The sequence below is a fragment of the Danio rerio genome, chromosome 1 (genome assembly GCF_052040795.2).
Source record: "Danio rerio strain M-AB ecotype USA chromosome 1, GRCz13ab, whole genome shotgun sequence".
Taxonomy (NCBI): domain Eukaryota; kingdom Metazoa; phylum Chordata; class Actinopteri; order Cypriniformes; family Danionidae; genus Danio; species Danio rerio.
The window spans coordinates 9,532,501-9,550,706 of NC_141021.1; the positions used below are offsets into that span (position 1 = coordinate 9,532,501).

General features: G+C 35.2%; 1 protein-coding gene across 4 annotated transcripts in view; it reads right to left on the bottom strand.

Annotated features, from left to right (window-relative positions):
• cacna1hb (calcium voltage-gated channel subunit alpha1 Hb) overlaps positions 1 to 18,206 on the bottom strand; it is a 184,317-nt gene that overhangs the window by 39,961 nt on the left and 126,150 nt on the right. For all 4 annotated transcript variants that reach the window (XR_015476168.1, XM_087236664.1, XM_087236665.1 and 1 more), the window contains exons 12-16: positions 15,234 to 15,419; positions 12,780 to 12,897; positions 6,741 to 6,896; positions 1,148 to 1,232; positions 880 to 1,067 (exon numbers count right to left, since the gene is read on the bottom strand). Coding sequence is in view for 3 of the 4 variants with exons in the window: in XM_087236664.1 (XP_087092790.1) it covers positions 880 to 1,067; positions 1,148 to 1,232; positions 6,741 to 6,896; positions 12,780 to 12,897; positions 15,234 to 15,419 (733 nt within the window). In the remaining variant the exon portion in view is untranslated. The remainder of the gene's footprint in view (positions 1 to 879; positions 1,068 to 1,147; positions 1,233 to 6,740; positions 6,897 to 12,779; positions 12,898 to 15,233; positions 15,420 to 18,206) is intronic.

Below are 18,206 nucleotides of genomic sequence, written 5' to 3' on the forward strand. Positions count from 1 at the left end.
ATAGTTGCAACTTTAGAATAACGTCCCAATAACATATATAAACTATTTACTGATACTTAACAAGTCTTTATAATTTACTAACAGCTGGTTCATGATGTATTTCTGATTTGTTAGGTTTAAGTAAAAATCATTAAAATACAGTTAACAAGTCATTTATAAATTTTTAACTAACAGCTTGTAAGTTATCTATTGGCTATCTATAAGCACAGTTATACATAATTAACAAACTATTAACTTTTATTTAGCAAGTCATTTATAACTCAATAACTAACAGTTTATTAATAATCTATTAACTAGTTATAACGGATAGTTATAAGTAATTAACAAACTTTTAACTATTATTTAACAAGTCATTTATAACCCATTAACTAACAGTTTATTCATTATCTATTAACTAGTTGTAACGGATAGTTATTTTAAATTGTTACCAAATCAATCAATCAATCAATCAATCAATCAATCAATCAATCAATCAATCAGACACCATGGTAATTTAACCTAATTTATATGGATGATTGATCCACAGAATGCAAAAAATAAAAAGTTAACATATAACAATTATATTATAACAGACAAAAATTACCTTTACAGTTGAACTAAACATGTTTCCAAAGAAAATCCTTGCCTTAAATTAAATTGACCTTTCCCCTTTACAACTCTTATATTGCAAAATTCTTACTTAATTTCTTGCAAACAGAATAAAAAATATTAAAAAAAATATATTAAACCTACAAAATTTAAAATGTTAGTTTTATTTGTTATCATGTTTAATAATAATTGTTATTTTTAATTTTTTTATTATTATTTATTTTAAATTTGTAAATTGTACGAGTAATAAACATTTGTCTGAGTGCGCATGTAGCAGCACACACTCCTCACCAGGGATCTCTGGTCATGGAGTTCGGTGGAGGTGTTGCTGTTGCGCCGTGACTGACTGTAGATGTGAGAAACCTCAGTTCTGGGCGTGCTGTTAAACTGGACGTGTGTGTTATTAGGTGGCATTGATGCCCGAGGCTCCAGGTGTCCGTTAGAGATGGGCATTAATGTCTGCATTTTCATCTCTGTACCTAACATCAACAAAAAAGATTAGCATACAGTAACAAAACACACAGTCTAAACAGCTGCACACGAATACACACACACAGACCTGAGTTCAGCAGTTCCCTCAGTTTGTCCTCATCACCGTAGTCAGACGACATGTCATCATCGGTGTCTGATCTGCTAGCATCGCCCTGTAAAAGAGAGAGAAAGATGACATTTAAAGGCTAAAATTGGTCATTTAGAATAATGAGCGGTTATACGCTCACACAATCCCAAAACACACAAGGTCTGGATAAATAAATGCAGAACAAACACAATTACATTTGCTCTTTTAAGGGTATAAAAACTCTGCAGCATCTAATCTCAAGCTTAGTTAACCTGTTTTTTTCTTCATTTTGTCCTCGCGCTGTTTTCTGCTGAGTCATTGAACTTCCTCTTCAATGTATTTGCAATTAACATGACCCACTTCACCTCCATAATGTGATGCACCTCATGAGTTCAACAGGATATTTTAAAAGATAGAAATTCGATTTACTGTGCAAAGAAGTTGTTCAATACCAAAACAAAGCACTTGTTAGATTGCTTTGCACAAAATATGCTCCATTTACAGTATTTTGAGTGCATGAGAAGGGCGACGCAGTGGCGCAGTTGGTAGTGCTGTCGCCTCACAGCAAGAGGGTTGCTAAGTCGCTGGTTCTATCCTCGGCTCAGTTGGCGTTTCTGTGTGGAGTTTGCATGTTGTCCCTGCATTCGCGTGGGTTTCCTTCGGGTGCTCTGGTTTCCCCCACAGGCCAAAGACATGCTGTACAGCTGAATTGGGTAGGCTAAATTGTCCGTAGTGTATGAGTGTGTGTGTGTGTGCGGTCCTGTACTGACTGCCGCGTGTGTGGATCTGTAGGAAAAGTCCTACATGACGGCGTTCTGTTGATTTGTCCTACCTTGTCAGATTGTCCTACCTCCCATTCAAAAGTAGGTAGCACATTTTGATGATGCAATATGCTACCTGTCAGATTTTACTATCAGTGTAAATTTTAATGTGGATTGTGTGATATAAAGCTGTAATATCACCCTAACCTACCTAATCCTTTACCACAACCTCAGAACCATTCAAATTACATTTAAATACAGTGTTGGTAACACACATCGCAAAATGCTGAATTTTTTTTCCATTTGGCGTGCGTTATTAAATTCCATAACACTCTCACCAGTCCTTACTCCTAATTGCGTCTAACACCACAGTTTATCACGGGGGCATGAATGAAAAGTTCATGAGTTAAAGTGCAACTGCCGAACTACAGTTAAAGTCAGGCATCCTGCCAAATTCATTCAGAAGGGCACTTTTTTGTCAGACGGCTCACCGAATAGACACAGCTTCCAACCCAACTTTGAGAATAGATTAACAACGATATTTTTTTATTATTGCACGATAGGAGACTTGCGTTAACGCAGCATGTTAACGCCGATGACGGCCCACCACTAGTTTAAATCAAACATTTTCAAACAAAAGATTTACTTTTAAACTTTTTTTCTATCCTCATACATTTCCATCTTCCTATACCTTTAAAAACCACCATGAGACTTTAATTTGATGTATTTGCGCAAAAAATGTAATTCACAAATAATAATTGTCATTTATTAAAACATATATATAAAAAAATCCTGTTCAGATTTGATTTTATTATCAAAAAGTGGCTGTTTAACATGCAAACCACCCGTCCCCCTCCACAAAAAACAGGAGTGTACTTCTTATAGAACTGCAGACAACAAACAACCATTGAGATTTGCTCATTCATATCCCAAAATCTCTCCAAATGTAAATTCATTGCAAATCCATGCAAATCTCCAAGTGATGGAAAAAGGTGTGAAAAATGAGAAAAATATCCTCATGAAGGATGATCTACAATATTTAGCAGAGTAAAAAGACTGTATTGTGTGAGGAGGTAAAGCGTCCTGTGTGTGTGCGTATGTGTGCATGATATCACCTTTCGGACAAAAGAGAAAGGGATAAAAGACAGACAGGGAGGGAAAAAAAGAGGAACAACAGAAGCTTTGAGTGAAAGCGTTTTCCTATCAAACACATCATCACACCAGCTGCAGCTCAACGCCTGCGCTTATACACTACAGATGAGGCTCATCTACATGAAAATTACACACACAAACCAAACACACAGCCATCCGCTCAATCAATCTCTTTGATGTGACACCAATAACCAAAAAAAACAAGAGCGTGCTTTTCTTCATTTCCATGCGTGCTCAAAGGAAATCCCTTTTCTTTTTCTTTTTTCACTGTGCTGTAATTGAGTTACAGTGCAATAATTCTAGTCCTCTGATTGCATCTTACTCTTAACATGAGAAATTCCCTCCTGGAAACTCAATTAAATGCAATATGGCCACGTCTAAATCAGTCGTGCGGAGGATTCACACAGATGTTGTAAAGTAGAGGAAGTTGTTAGTTGTTAGCAGAAGCCCCTAAAAGTGTTTAGAAGCAAGTTATCAAAGCAACTGCTATTTGTTTTTTAAAAAGCACATGTTTTAAGAAGGACCAGGCTTACTAAATAGGGTGAAGTAACATGATAAATTAGTCTTGTACTGTAAAAAATACGGGCTTCCAAACAATTCCTTCATGTTTCCCAACACATATCAATAGTGTGAGAAAGGTCTATTCACATTAGGCACGGTTGTCTTGAACTGTGCCCGGGTTCACTGGTCCCCCATCCCTTCTCCCCCTCGGTCTGAACTCACACTGCAATTTTACCTTCCGAGCCCGAGCACGCTTATGTTATCAATGATGTGACTGTTCAGTTATGAACCGTTTCCTCTGAGAGGTACAGTACAGTATGGTATGGGTCGGTACTGGTCACCTTTATCAGGCTTACGTTTCCACTGCCAAAAGGGTACCAATGGTGGGCGTGGTGTTCGACAATGTTTCAGACCACGTCATTTTCGCTCAAGGAAATGTCTACAGTAAACTGTACGGGTCGTTCACATGTCAAATGAGAAGCTCCTCTCAGAAAACAGATGCTTTATACATATAAATACTTGTGTTTAAATGTTCATTATGTGAAGTTTCATAAACTAATTTTGAGTGGAGCACGTGATATGATTGAGCCGGCTGCACATCTGTAATCAGTAATAATCCAATCAGAGTGATTCTAGTTTACAATAAATGGATTGTTTTCTTCCTACTGCTCTATATTCGTTTTGAAAGAATCCCCCCTTCCACCTCATCTCCTCCTTTTTCCTCCCTATTTAAAGGGCGAGCTCTCGAGATCTACCTGATCTCGGATTTCCCGATTTGCTTATTGACCGGGCGGGAGCCATGGGCTCAAATATCTCCGAGCTCAGGGTTCTCTCCCAGTACAGCAAGCCAAACCTGCTATAAACGCTAAGCATATCTAAGTGGGAACTCTTGAATAACCTTTCTATGAATCTGGTTTGATTATACCTGCAGATCAATGACAGTGCAAGATAGCCCACTGCAACATCTGCGATTATATAAAATAAATAAAAAATAAATGCAACATATTTGAACACATACAGACCTTTAAAGTCTCCGATATGTTACCAATTACATAATAACTACATACAGCATACATTTAGTCCTTATTCGGGTTCAAAAACAACACGCAACATATAGTCTACAGTCAGTGCAAACCTCTTGTCTGTATCTTTAATCTTTACCAGCACATGTAGCCTCTTGTTAAAGCAATTCCATCATTTCAAGTTCATAATAGTCCAAAAGTTGATGATAATAGTTAAACATGGCAGTTTGTTCATGTTTTAGGTTGCTGAAAGAATCATTCGCTCCTTTGTTTTTGCAGGCTTTTCATTTGTCTCTTGCGTTTGTCCATTTCTGAAAGGATCGGATGTTGAAGTATGCGCTGGTGATCTATCTCTGTAAACCAATAGCGTTCAGCTGCTCCTCTAGCTACGCCTTTTGGTACTCTTTTGTTGTGCTAGGTACCCTTTCGAAAGGGTATCTAAAAAGTGGTACGGTATGGTTCGCTATTAGGTACCTTTTGACAGTGGAAGCTGCCATAAAAGCATACCGAACTGTACCGTTTCGTACCCCTCAGTGGAAATGGGCCATTAGGTATCATTTGACAGTGGAAACGGCCATAAAAGTGTACTGTACAGTGGAAACGGGCCATTGGGAAAAAAAGCGCTCTAGCTTAGTGCAATGGAGATTGCTTTAATTATATTGCTTTGTCTTATTCTAAGTAGTTTGTGATGCAGTGACACATTCAAATGTTTTCCTGAACAGATCCACCACTTTTGACGCTATAAAATTTTCTTAAAAGTCCTCATGCTACAAGTTTGCTAAAGGTGCAGCTGATGTGCAGTGAGGGGTTTGCAACTTTGATAAACTATATTAGTTTGCATTGATTGAAAAGTAAGAATGATTAATAAATCCATTTGAAACAGTCCCTTTAAAGTGACATTGCGTCTTCAGGGTAGGCTTAGGTGTGCTTTGCACTCACACTACAAGTGTACAAGCCCAATCGAACAAGGATTCTCAACTAGTGGGCTTCAGCGATCCAGCAGGTGGGCTGCGAGATAGCTTAACATTAACTTAAATATTATACTATAATTATTTGATTTCATAATTTGTGATTGAACAGGCTTATTCGGACTGCAAAAACAGCCTCACTGTTAATCACATTCATAATGCTGACTGAATTCGGAGCACTCACACTTGTCAAATGAACCAGGAAATGGGGGTTAAACGTGCTTGGGCACCAAAAATGAAAAACAGTTAACCTAACTGTGCTCGAACTGTAGCATCAACAGGGAAAGAATGCAAGCAAATTAGTGCACTGAGGTGTGCAGCAATGTAGTGAGGATGTTCACTCCTGAGCCACCTTCCTGCAGATTTCAGTTGCTACCCATATCAAACACACCTGCCAGTAATTATCACGTGGTGTTCAGGTCCTAATTAATTGGTTCAGGTGTGTTTGATATGGGTAGCAACTGAAATCTGCAGGAAGATGGCTCTCCAGGAACAGAGTTGGCCACCCCTGGCATAAAGTGTTGTTTTTCTCACAGCTCTGCCAATGAGAGTGATTGAGCTCAAGCGCATCAAATGAATAGCCAACAAGAATGGGGCGGGGCATGTCAGATACTAGAGAGCATTTGATTGGTCAAAACATATGATTGAAAACTGAAGATTGAGGTGAGGTCAAATAAATCATTGATCCACTTAGACGGTAGTGATAAACTGCAAGCTTTAAATGTTTATATCAGGTTTATATCTTCTAAATGTGAATTTTTTACTATTTGGAGCACATTAGATATCCTTATGACTAACAAACTGATACTTTTACATCTAAAAAAATTATTTTAATTTCACGGCTCTTTTAAAATTCTAATGATTAGAAAATAATATAATTTTAATTCACACAATGAATTATTGACTATTCCCACAAATACACCTTTGCACTGGTTTTGTGCTCCAGTAAATCACTTTGCACAATTCATTTAAATACTCTCCTCCTCCCATAAATTGTGTGTCTGAAAGGAAAACTCAAATGCATATACAATAAGGCCAGCGGCAAAAATAATTGTGTCTATGACCTTTTTTTATGAGCAAGTTTTCACTGCACTGTAGTAAATCCTGACTGTGTTTTTTTTTTTTAATGCCAAGAGGGTCTGTGCTGGTGCAAACTGTTAGTAAATCTGGCCAAAATCTGATATCTTACCTCTGCTTGGAAACCCTCTACTAAGATGGCAACCAGTAAATTGAAGAGGACGTAATTCCCAAATGTCATCAAGGCCACAAAATATAGAGCTGCATATGGGGATGTGGAGGCCATGCCGTTATACAGAACCACATTCCAGTCCTCCTGCGTCAAAATCTGCAGACACACACATATGCATTAGCACAAATATCACATCACATATCTACCACCAATAAACAGTTATTTTTATAAGCTGCTAAAATATCAAAATGCCATTTATTGATTACAACATCAGCCCTAGAATTCATATTTCGATTGAAATGCTTAATAGCATACTGTATATTGATGTTACTCTTTGGATGTTTCTGCTGACAATAAATAATTTGCTATGTAGAATAAAAATGTAGACTATCAGCCATAAGAGTACTAGGACTAATACTAGTATATGGTCTGCTCGATATATCTGTTAACATTTTATTTTGATGGTCCCACAACAGACATTATAACTTTGCCGGTAAACATGAACTTACTCTACTACACTATTTAAATGTAGTGACTAACAGGGCAAGACAACAAATCTTTTAGGTTGCTTTAACTTATTTTAACTGGTTAATCATTTTTTTTAGGTTATACAAAGTTTAATATATTTAGTTAGTTTGATTGATGTAAGTTGAGATGAGTAGAAACATTTATTTGATACAACTAAAAGAATTAAGACATACCTAACCATAAATGTAGGCTAATAGTCTACTAATACTCTAATGAGAGTTAGCTGACATGTATTTAGTCAACAGAATGTCTAAAGAGGACCATCAAAACACAGTAATTTAAACTGTTGATTGAACACAAATCTATAATATTGGTTGATCAATATTAGAAGATGACAAAACCAAAGCTGTAGAAAAAAGGGGTCATTAATATGCATAATACTTTAACACAACTAACATTGAAATAATGTCATTATAATGAATGTGCATAGTTTTACTTAATTTTGTTATGGCAAATTATCCAGTCTTCATCAAAATGTCCTAGATTGACAATATTTTAACCGATAAGTATTGTTATTAAATAATAATAATAATAATTTATTATTTGCAAAATGGCAAATAATTGAATTATGATCATTATAATATTAATAAAAATAACAATATAATGGTTATAACAAAATATTAACTAATAAATTGCAATGCTTATCTACCATGAATATCCCAACCTACTTTTACACATTTAAGGTAGCCATAAACATTTGAATAAAAACAACTTAAAATTATTATAAAAGTATTAATTATTCTAATTTCATAAACTTTATTAAAGCTTTTATCTTTATAAAATAAACACAATAACCAAATAAAAATAATATAATAATAATAATAATAAATATAAAAATAATAATATAGCAAAAATAACAACACTATTAATAAATATAACAACAACAACAACAACAATAATAATAACAATAAATATAAATTTAATAATAATAAAACAACAAAAATAATAATAACATTTTTGCTGTTGTTAATAATAATAATAATAATAATTATTGTTTTTATTATTAACAACAACAGCTAGTATTAATATTGTTATTGTTATTATTACAATTACTGTTATTATTTATTATTATTGTTGTTGTTATTGTTATATTTATTATTGTTGTTGTTATATTTATTATTATTATTTATTTATTATTATTATTTTTATTGTTGTTGTTGTAGTTATTGCTATATTATTATTATATTTATTATTATTATTGTTGTTGTTATTATTATTATTGCTGTTGTTGTTGTTATTATTATTATTGCTATATTATTATTTTCCCAGAGATAGGTTGCGGCTAGAAGGGAATCTGCTGCATAAAAATTTGCTTAATGGCGGTTCATTCCGCTGTGGCGAACCTGGATTAATAAAGGGACTAAGCCGACAAGAAAATGAATGAATGAATGTATTATTATTATTATTTTTGTTGTTGTTGTCATTATTATTATTATTATTATTAGCGGTAATACTTAAACAAGAAAAACAGAAGTAAACTTTATAGCTTTATTTTAAATTCCACTGCAAATCCAAACAAACTTTGTTGAGCGTGTTTTTTCCTTCACTGCAGCACATTTCACTCAGAAATCCTCAACAGAAGCCAAACTCATCTCTGCCTCCTTCTGCAGACTGATTTAGAACAGAGGAAAAACAGCAGCTTCAGTCTGGAGTTTATATTCTGCTTACACACACACACACACACACACACACACACACACACACACACACACACACACACACACACACACACACACACACACACACACACACACACACAACACACACACACACACACACACACACACACACATACACACACACCGACAGAAATAGAGATTAGGGAAATTAAAGGCTCCTGGTAGCGAAGAAACCCTTCCCTCAGGGCCTGGAGTTAATACAGCAGCATATCAGTATTTGCACAAATGTCACCCGCGATGACCTCATCACACTGGCCAATGCTGCGGGGAGACGACTGATGACCTCATCATGTCTGCAATAATACAGTGGAGCATTTGATGACCTCAGCAATTTTAGCTGACACCACTTGTGAAAATTTGAATAATCCCGTTTTTTCCCCAAGTAAAACTGACACACACACACACACAAACACTCACGCACACACGCACAGCCTGCCTATTAGACAGAGATGAAGATATTAGAAGTGTTTTGTAATAAAATTTATTTTTCGTAACAAAACTATAGGTTTAATTTAGAATCAATACAGACTATTAATATACAACCCCACTTCCAGAAAGTTCTGTAAAATGCAATGAAATAAAGAATTTGTAATTTACTAATTATTTTACAACTTGTATCTATTTGACAAAACAACAAAAAAATAACAAACTTAAATGTATTTGTCAACCCAAACTCATTGGAAATGTGTACATCAGCCAACATTTTTGCAAATTGTAAAAAAATACACTTCCATTTAGACGATCCAGGTGCAAAGGGTGTGTCCAAACCCATTTTTGCTAATTTAAGGATGGAAAAATCAGCTTTGCGCCGCAACGCAAGGTCTAACATGGTTGAGCTTATTCTCCTAATGAGTTATGGGTGTGTTTTGAGAATAAACCAATTAGAGTTTCATCTCCCATTCCCTTTAAGAGTCAGCTGCGTCATGACATAGCGCATTTGCTATTTACATGGTGGACTTTGTAAGTGAAAAAACTGAGCACTTCACTAGAGAGAAAACAGTTAAACAGAGCATGAGAATGAGAGAATTAATCTCCTCCCTTTTTACTTTCACTTTCACTCTCTTTTGTGGAAAAGGAACGTGTTGTACACACAGACATCCATAAGCCTACATGATTAATTTTAATTTATTAAGCGCAAAGATTTGTTTCAAAACTATTTCTAAATTCAGTTCTATGTCCAGCAAGCTAAAAAAATGAACAATAATAACGAAGTGTGGTCAAAAAAAATCGACAAATCTTAAAGTTGTTTTATTAAAACAAATATAAATATGCATATAATAAATACTACTGCTACTAATAATAACATTATACAAAAGCAAATTGTCATGAATCAACTTTGCACCCCTCGAGATGATGAAGGCATGAAAGTATGGTTTTTATATTTATGTAGAAAATAATATTTTTTGTATTATTTTCATCCTTTAATTCTTTTTCATTTGTAAAGATATTCGCGTATTTCTGTACATCCTGTGTGTATTAAGCAATGTTTAGGCGAGGCGCACAACTAACGTGCTCTGCGCTGGACTTTAGACCTCCTCTCAGCTGGTCTAATAAACATTATATTTTAGTTCCTCAAAATAGCAACGCGCCAGCAATGCGCCTCAACACGCCTCCTTTTTTAGACCAGAACGCCTATGCAAAAGCATTTGCTATTTAAACAGCATGGTGCAAAACATCAAAATGACCATTGCGGCGAACTAAAACTAGCAAACAACAATTGCGTCGTGCCTTGCTCCGCATTGCGCCGGGTGTATGATAGGGCCCTCCGTGTTCGTTTCGTTGCACGTTTCAGAGGTCAAATCCACTAGAGGGCGCTTTCTATATTTTTGTGAATCTGAAATGTTACTTAAGGTAAGTTTTGTTGTATTTTTTGTCTGTTTTTATTATTGTTGTGCATTTATAAATTACAATTACAGGAAAAACAGGCATCAAAAACAAAATTCAAGATCACCTACATCAGCGAATACCCGACTTAACCCTTCCAAACCCCAAAAAAAGTGTTTTTAAAAACAAATGTGAGAGAAATGTGCACTGCGATCACATGGATTTACCTTGATTTTACATTGCTTTTGTCTGTCTTGTGAGACCATGCTTCACTGGACTCTAACCTGAGTACAACACCATATAAAGTGAGCTACCAATCAAACTTGCAAGAAAAGTGATGGAGATAGACAGGTGAGGCAAACATATTTGATTACTAATAATAGACTTTGTTGTACAGTCTTTATTTGGTGTGATGCATAGAACTGAATGAAAATAATCCTTAATTTGTTGATAATATGTCCATGTAACTATCATTAGCATGATAAGGAATAACACTCACCTATAAATTACAGTCAAACGTTTGTTGAAATACACTTTTGCGGTTTCCAAAAAATGTAGGCTGAAGCAATATATGTGAATAAAAGTGAAAAGGATACAGCATATTCAACTGAAACAGGTCTGGGATGGTTTCAACCCAGGCTCATTATGATTATGTACCCCTATATACTTTTCTGGAGAGCACCAAATACGTCCTAGGAGTTACTTTTATTTGCAGATTTTGTTTCCGCAAATCCTCCAGTGGCCACTGTGTACGCTTTTTCAGATCTCAAATTTCTCTTGCAAGTACTATTAGTATCTGCTGTTTTCATGTAAATCCACCAGAGGCAGCTGTCGACTGACTTACTGATCCCCCTCCCTCCTCCTTCCATAGATCCAATCATTAGTGTTTTAAAAATCAGCGATTGACCCGATCACCCCCTTTCCTTAACCCAACCGACAGTGTTTTCAAAAGCAATTTAGAAAAAGAAAAGCCCTTTTTTATCCCACATTTTAATAATAGGCATTTTTTACCACATTTTCAGATTTTTACATCATTCTCACCCTGTTATTTACTTGTTTATTTTATTTTTTGCCTTTTGTTTTTGTCTTACCTGCTCTCTGGAACCATTCTTTGCCAGACTCGAACCCCGTCATCGCAGTCAATTCATCTCTGCCTCTCAAATCCTCTGACGTGAGAGGTGAGCTACTGGGCAAACTAGTAAGACCAGAAAAGGCGTCCACAAGGAGGTAAGCGAAAAGGAACTGTGTCTTACCACCTCGTAGCATTTGTTTTAAAGATTTGCGATCTCAAGAAATGTATACGGGGGTACAATTTCACAATGAGCCTTTGTTGGATAGTTCACAATAAGGAGATGGTCTGATAATAGGTTGGAATTTCATGTTTCGTGACTTTAACCCATTCCATATAAAATAATGTAAGAACATTGAGGGAATCTGAAACCCATAGAAATCTCTTTCTGTGTTTGAGTCAGATAAAAACAAATTAAAGAGACTTAACAGCTCATGTTGTCCTGATATTTACTGTATTTTACAAAACCTCCCAACTTTTACAGAACTAGGTGTTGTGAATATAATAAGCTTCAAAAAGTGGCTGTTTAGCTTTTGACACAAAAGGATTTGTTACTTCATTTAAGGCAGGCTAAATACTCACAATCCCCTGCCTCAGCAATTTTTGCAAAATGCTGCTGTTCCCACATTGAGGAGTGAGTATTTAATCAAAACCTGCCTCCGAAGACTAAAAATGCTATTTCTGGAGTCTAAATGAACACAAGCCGCGGTGAGATTTTAATAAGTTCAACCGTCAGTTTAGTGACCTACAGACTCCTGGTGGTCAGCAAAATACAGCTTCAAAATCTACTTTAATGTTTTATTTTTCCACTAAAGAGGACTTTGTTTGTTTGTTATTCAAGCAAGAATAAGTAGTTTTCACTGAAGTATTTCTACCTTTGTGAAATAAATAGAGAATTCATTTACTGCCTATTAAACACTTAATTCACATTTTCCTGACCTGAAAAACAGTGACGATGGCCCAGAGGAGCGAGTCAAAGTTCTTCCTATCCGACACCGTGTCTCCATTCTCCAAACGCAGAGTAAACTTACACCCAAACAGATGCATTCCCAAAATACTAAAACACAGAAGATAAGAGAGAGAAAAGAGAGACAAGAATGATTATTAAAAAATTAAATTAAATTAAATTAAATTAAATTAAATTAATAAAAAGACTATCAGGATTCTTTCTAGGTTCCAGTGACTTCTGTCTCCAGCTTACTACTAATACAAATATTTAAATAATTATATTCTAATATACTTGTATATAACATACATGTAGGGTTTATAACTATAAACATGTATTTAAACACTGTTATATTAGCATTATAACATTATGAGTACGTTCACTATTTAAAAGAATTTTGCATGGGAAAAAACCATTCAAACTCACAGAAAACCATTTTATATTATTTCCCACTATTTATTAGTATTAAAATAAAGAATCTAGCACTTATTGTAAATATAAATATTTTCACATTGTTCTTGTAAAATGGAGGCGGTGAATCGGCCTTCAGCTACTAATATAAATAAATGATTTAATAATAATATGTTTTAAAGTCTAAATGTTTCCACCTTCACCTCATTTTTTTAAAGTGTAATTTAGATTAAATTGGATCAGAAAAATGTCTGTTAATTGTTCATTTTAATATGGTCACCTTCAGGGCTTGACATTAACTTTTTTGATCAGCAGTCTCTGTGGCTAGAAGTTTTTTTAACATTACTAGCCACTCTGCATTTTCACTAGCCAGAGTTTTGTTAGGAAAATATACTTTTATACAGTACATAAATAATTCTGACATGCTAAAATTACATGATTTAGATGTTGTGTTATGTCCACATGCCTCCTCATTCATTTCACTTTTGTCGTATATGAGCTTGCTTAATGTGCATGAGCAAATGGGTCATGGTTTCATAGTGTTGTATTACAGTTTGTTTTTATCTGACATGACTTTTCAGAGCTCAAAACTAAGGTTTTACCCAATTGATCTCTGACCACACCAAACATAAATATTTATTTCTTGTCCATAATTTTTTAATGTGTCAAAACAAGCAAAATATAGCTGTAAACTATACTTTTCATTTAACAAAACATAAAAAAAATTACATTTAAAAAAGTAATTATTGTCAAGCATTTAAAACTATTCATAGTAATCTAAAGCTCCCAGATAACCAGTTAACTACACATAAATGGGAAGTTAATAATCCATTTAAGCAATGTTATTGTAAAAAATAATAGTTAAAACATTTTAACAAAAATAACTGTAAGTAAAAGAAAACAGGTGAAAAACAAACCGCGTGTGATAATGAAAGGACGAACTGAAGCACACGTTTAACATTAGGCCAGTTAATAATCTGTTCAAAGAATGGTTGAAGCAAAAGCAACTGGTGCTGCTTACAAAAAGACAAATCTGGAGCTCTTGAAAGCAGTAAGACTGTGGGTGCACAAGCATAATTTTTGTCTAGTCTATTTAAAATAGAATTACACCAGTTGCGTCTATCAGCACGGTTGCTTCACGCAAGGAAACGGGAGCGTGCATTCATTTTAAACAGTCGCGCGCATCACATCTACTATTAGCTCGAATGATCCTCTTGTTCGGTATTCACAATTATTTTCATCAGTCGTGCTGCTTCTCGATTCTAAGATCGCATTTGCACGCATATTTCATATGTTCAACGGGCCAAGATGTCTAGCGGAGGTGGCTGTCTAACCCACCAGCTGAAATCTACCTGCATTTGGCGGGTGTTAATGTCAAGCTCTGGTAACTACATAAATAAATGTTAAAAAATAGCCAACAAGGAATAGAATTTCTCTAGGGAGATGTTATTTCACAAGAATTATTATTATCAACACAATACTCAACTGTCATATTGCATATTGCACATTTTCAAAGTATTATGCAGCTCTAGTAATTACACTTTTGACCTTATGATGGGTTCAGACCAAATGCAATCACTCACTTGAGTTTGCTTGCAGGTTTTTTTTTTTTGTGTTTTGCCCCACATGAATTTTCAGCTACATAGAATTTTTTTAACGTGCGTCGAAGATACGATTGAAACAAATTCTGCATGCTTACAACAAATGCATTGCACATTCTGCATCATTTCCTTTGCTCAGTCAAAATTCGCCTCTATTCGTGCATTTGCATTGACTGTGTATGTAATCCACAAGCAAGCACTTATACTTAATTTACTTAATTTGTTATTTAGCGTGAACCCAGCATAAAACATAACCCTTAAACCTATTCATACCAATAACCATGTCCTTAACATTAACCATCTCCCACCTCAACAGCAGCAGTTTTGCAATGAACAACATGAACACACAATTACTCTATTAGTAAACGGACAGTTTGGACACCTGTGGAACAAGGTCTTGTTTATATATGGTACACGAAGCACTTTATTTCAGACCTGAAGATGAAGATGAAGAGCATGAGCAGCATGCAGAAAGTGGCCACGTTGTCCATGGTCTTCATAAGCACCACCAGCTGCCGGCGCAGAGCAGGGAGAAACCGCACCAACTTCAACACCCTGAGCAAACGAAACGTCCGCAGGACTGAAAACCCTCCGTCCGCTTGTCCAACGATCTCACAAACACTGCAGAAACCAGCAGACAAAACACAGCACATTTACAAACACAAAACCTAGAAATCGCAAGCCCCGTGATTGCTTATAAATCCAGATCTGTTTTCATTTTGTAGACATATTAGGTCTATTTCCATAAGATGTCAAACAAATCACTGTGTCGCTGAAGTTTTAAATCAAAATACCCCATAGGCCATTTACTTTTGTCTATACATTTTTAAAAACTTTTGGTTTATTTTAATGCTTGTTTGTTGTTTGTGAAGCGCTTTGATTTGCATGTATGTAGGAAAAGTGCAATACAAATAAAATGTATTATTATTATTATTAGTTTAGCTTGTCAAATTTGCCCATATTTTGGTCTGAGAAAACAGCGGAGTCTTTATTCTGACACTCCAGTAACAACAAAACAAGCAATCGTGCAGTCAAAATGTCAGAAACAACCACGAGTGGAATAAAGCCTTCCATATTCAAGAGGAAAGGGCTATATTTCTAGAATGAACCGGGATGTTTCTGTATGGTCAGTGGAGACATTTACATAGTTGTTGTGAAGTTGAATTGATTCAGCTATTTCAGCAAAAAGCATGTCAAATAGCGAAGTGAAGGGCTGTTGTATGAGACTGAAAGGGTTTTATTCTGTGAAAAAAACCATCCTAGATATATTTTATGCCACTTATTACATGAATACTTGGCACAAAACCAAACAAAAATAGACACAAAACATTGTTCTGAGCCGTAATAGTCAGCTAACCTTTTAATTAAATGCAAAGCTGACAGAAACAAAAAAAGCTGATGGAGTATACACTAACCTGCAAATTATTCGGTTAAAATATGTTGGCAAACAGTCAAACACAAAACTGACAGAAACAAAACCAAGCATACCTACCGAGGAAATATTCTTTCATATGAGATTGTCAAACAGTAAAAAACAGTCAAAAACCATGGTGTGACAGACAAGCTGTTATACAGTTGAAGTCAAAATTATTAGCCCCCCTTTGAATTTTTTTTCTTTTTTTTATATTTCCCCAATGATGTTTAACAGAGCAAAGAATTTTTCACAGTATGGCTGATATTTTTTCGTTTGGACAAAGCCTTATTTGTTTTATTTCGACAAGAATAAAAGCAGTTTTAAATTTTTTAAACACCGTAATGTCCGAGGCTCAAACACACTCGCGCAGTTCAAAAGTAGATTAAAGACCTATCTTTTTAGTAAAGCTTACACTCAGTGCATCACTTAGCAGTATGACACATGAATGTGCTCCAAACAGGTTTCTTCATCTCATTTATATACACTATGAACAGCAGCTACGCTAATTATTCTCTTTATTCTCTATTTCCACCTGGGGATACTCATTGACCAGCGACAAGATGATCCCAAGGTTTCCATATCCTGGACCAGGCCGTATCCTAAGCAGCTGCTGTGGTGGTCATGGAGGAGTGGAGAGAATGAGACTGATCCCTGTGAGGGTCCAGGGACAGACGAGTCTTCGCTGAGGCCAAGCTTCCAGCCTCTGGTGCTCAGACTGCAGCTCTGCACAAGACGTTTCGCCAGTGGAGAAATGGTCATACCCATCTGAGCCTGGTTCTCTCAAGGGTTTTTTTCTTCACTTTCGCCAATTGGTGAATTTTTTCCTCGCCGCTGTCGCCACTAGATTGCATGGTTCATGATCTGTAGAGCTGCGCATCGATGGATTTGCTTTTCAGTGTTTGGATTCTCAGTAGTGATTATTAAACCACACTGAACTGAGCTAAACAGAACTGAACTTAAACATTAAAACTGAACTACACTATTTCAATTTACTTTGATCTTTTATGTGAAGCTGCTTTGACACAATCTACATTGTAAAAGCGCTATACAAATAAAGGTGAATTGAATTTTAAAGACAACATTATTAGCCGCTTTAAGCTAATTTTTTTTCAATAAGTCTACAAAACAAACCACCATTATACAATAACTTGTCTAATTACCTTAACCTGCCTAGTTTACCTAATTAACCTAGTTAAGCCTTTAAATGTCACTTTAAGCTGTATAAAGGCGTCTTGAAAAATATTTAGTAAAATATTATTTACTGTCATCATGGCAAACATAAAATAAATTAGCTATTAGAGATGAGCTATCAAAACTATTATGTTTAGAAATGTGTTGAAAACTTCTCTCCATTAAACAGAAAACAGGGAAAATTATAAAATAAACAGGGGGGCTAATAATTCTGACTTCAACTGTATATAAATGTGGATATAATTGTATACGTATTTACTGACAGTCAAGGTGATTCCCTGACGAGCTTGCATTATTTAGCGGTTGTTAACTGAAAATAACATACCTTGGAATGTCACAACTGACCAATCAGAAACAAGTATTCCAGAGTATTCCAGCGTAATAAAAACCTTTATCATAATTTTTCTCATTTGTAAAGTTTTCATGGCGTAGATATTGTACTGTACACTGTACATAAACGGTTTAAACCGCACATACCCACTGCACATGGACATTTGTAATAATGTACACACCCACTGTACATATACATTTTTAATTGTTTATCTATCTGCACATTTTTATTAATAGCAACCTGTGCATATATTCATTTACTGTAAATCTCTGTTCATAGCTAATACAACCTGTATATAAGGTTAATGGTACATCCATCTGTAAAAATCACCATAGTTTTTCTATAAATATACTTAATAACTTATACCTGTAACCTGCACTTGCTGCTATTGCACTGCTGGTTAGACCTAAACTGCATTTCGTTGCCTTGTACTTGTACATGTGTAATGACAATAAAGTTAAATCTAATCTAA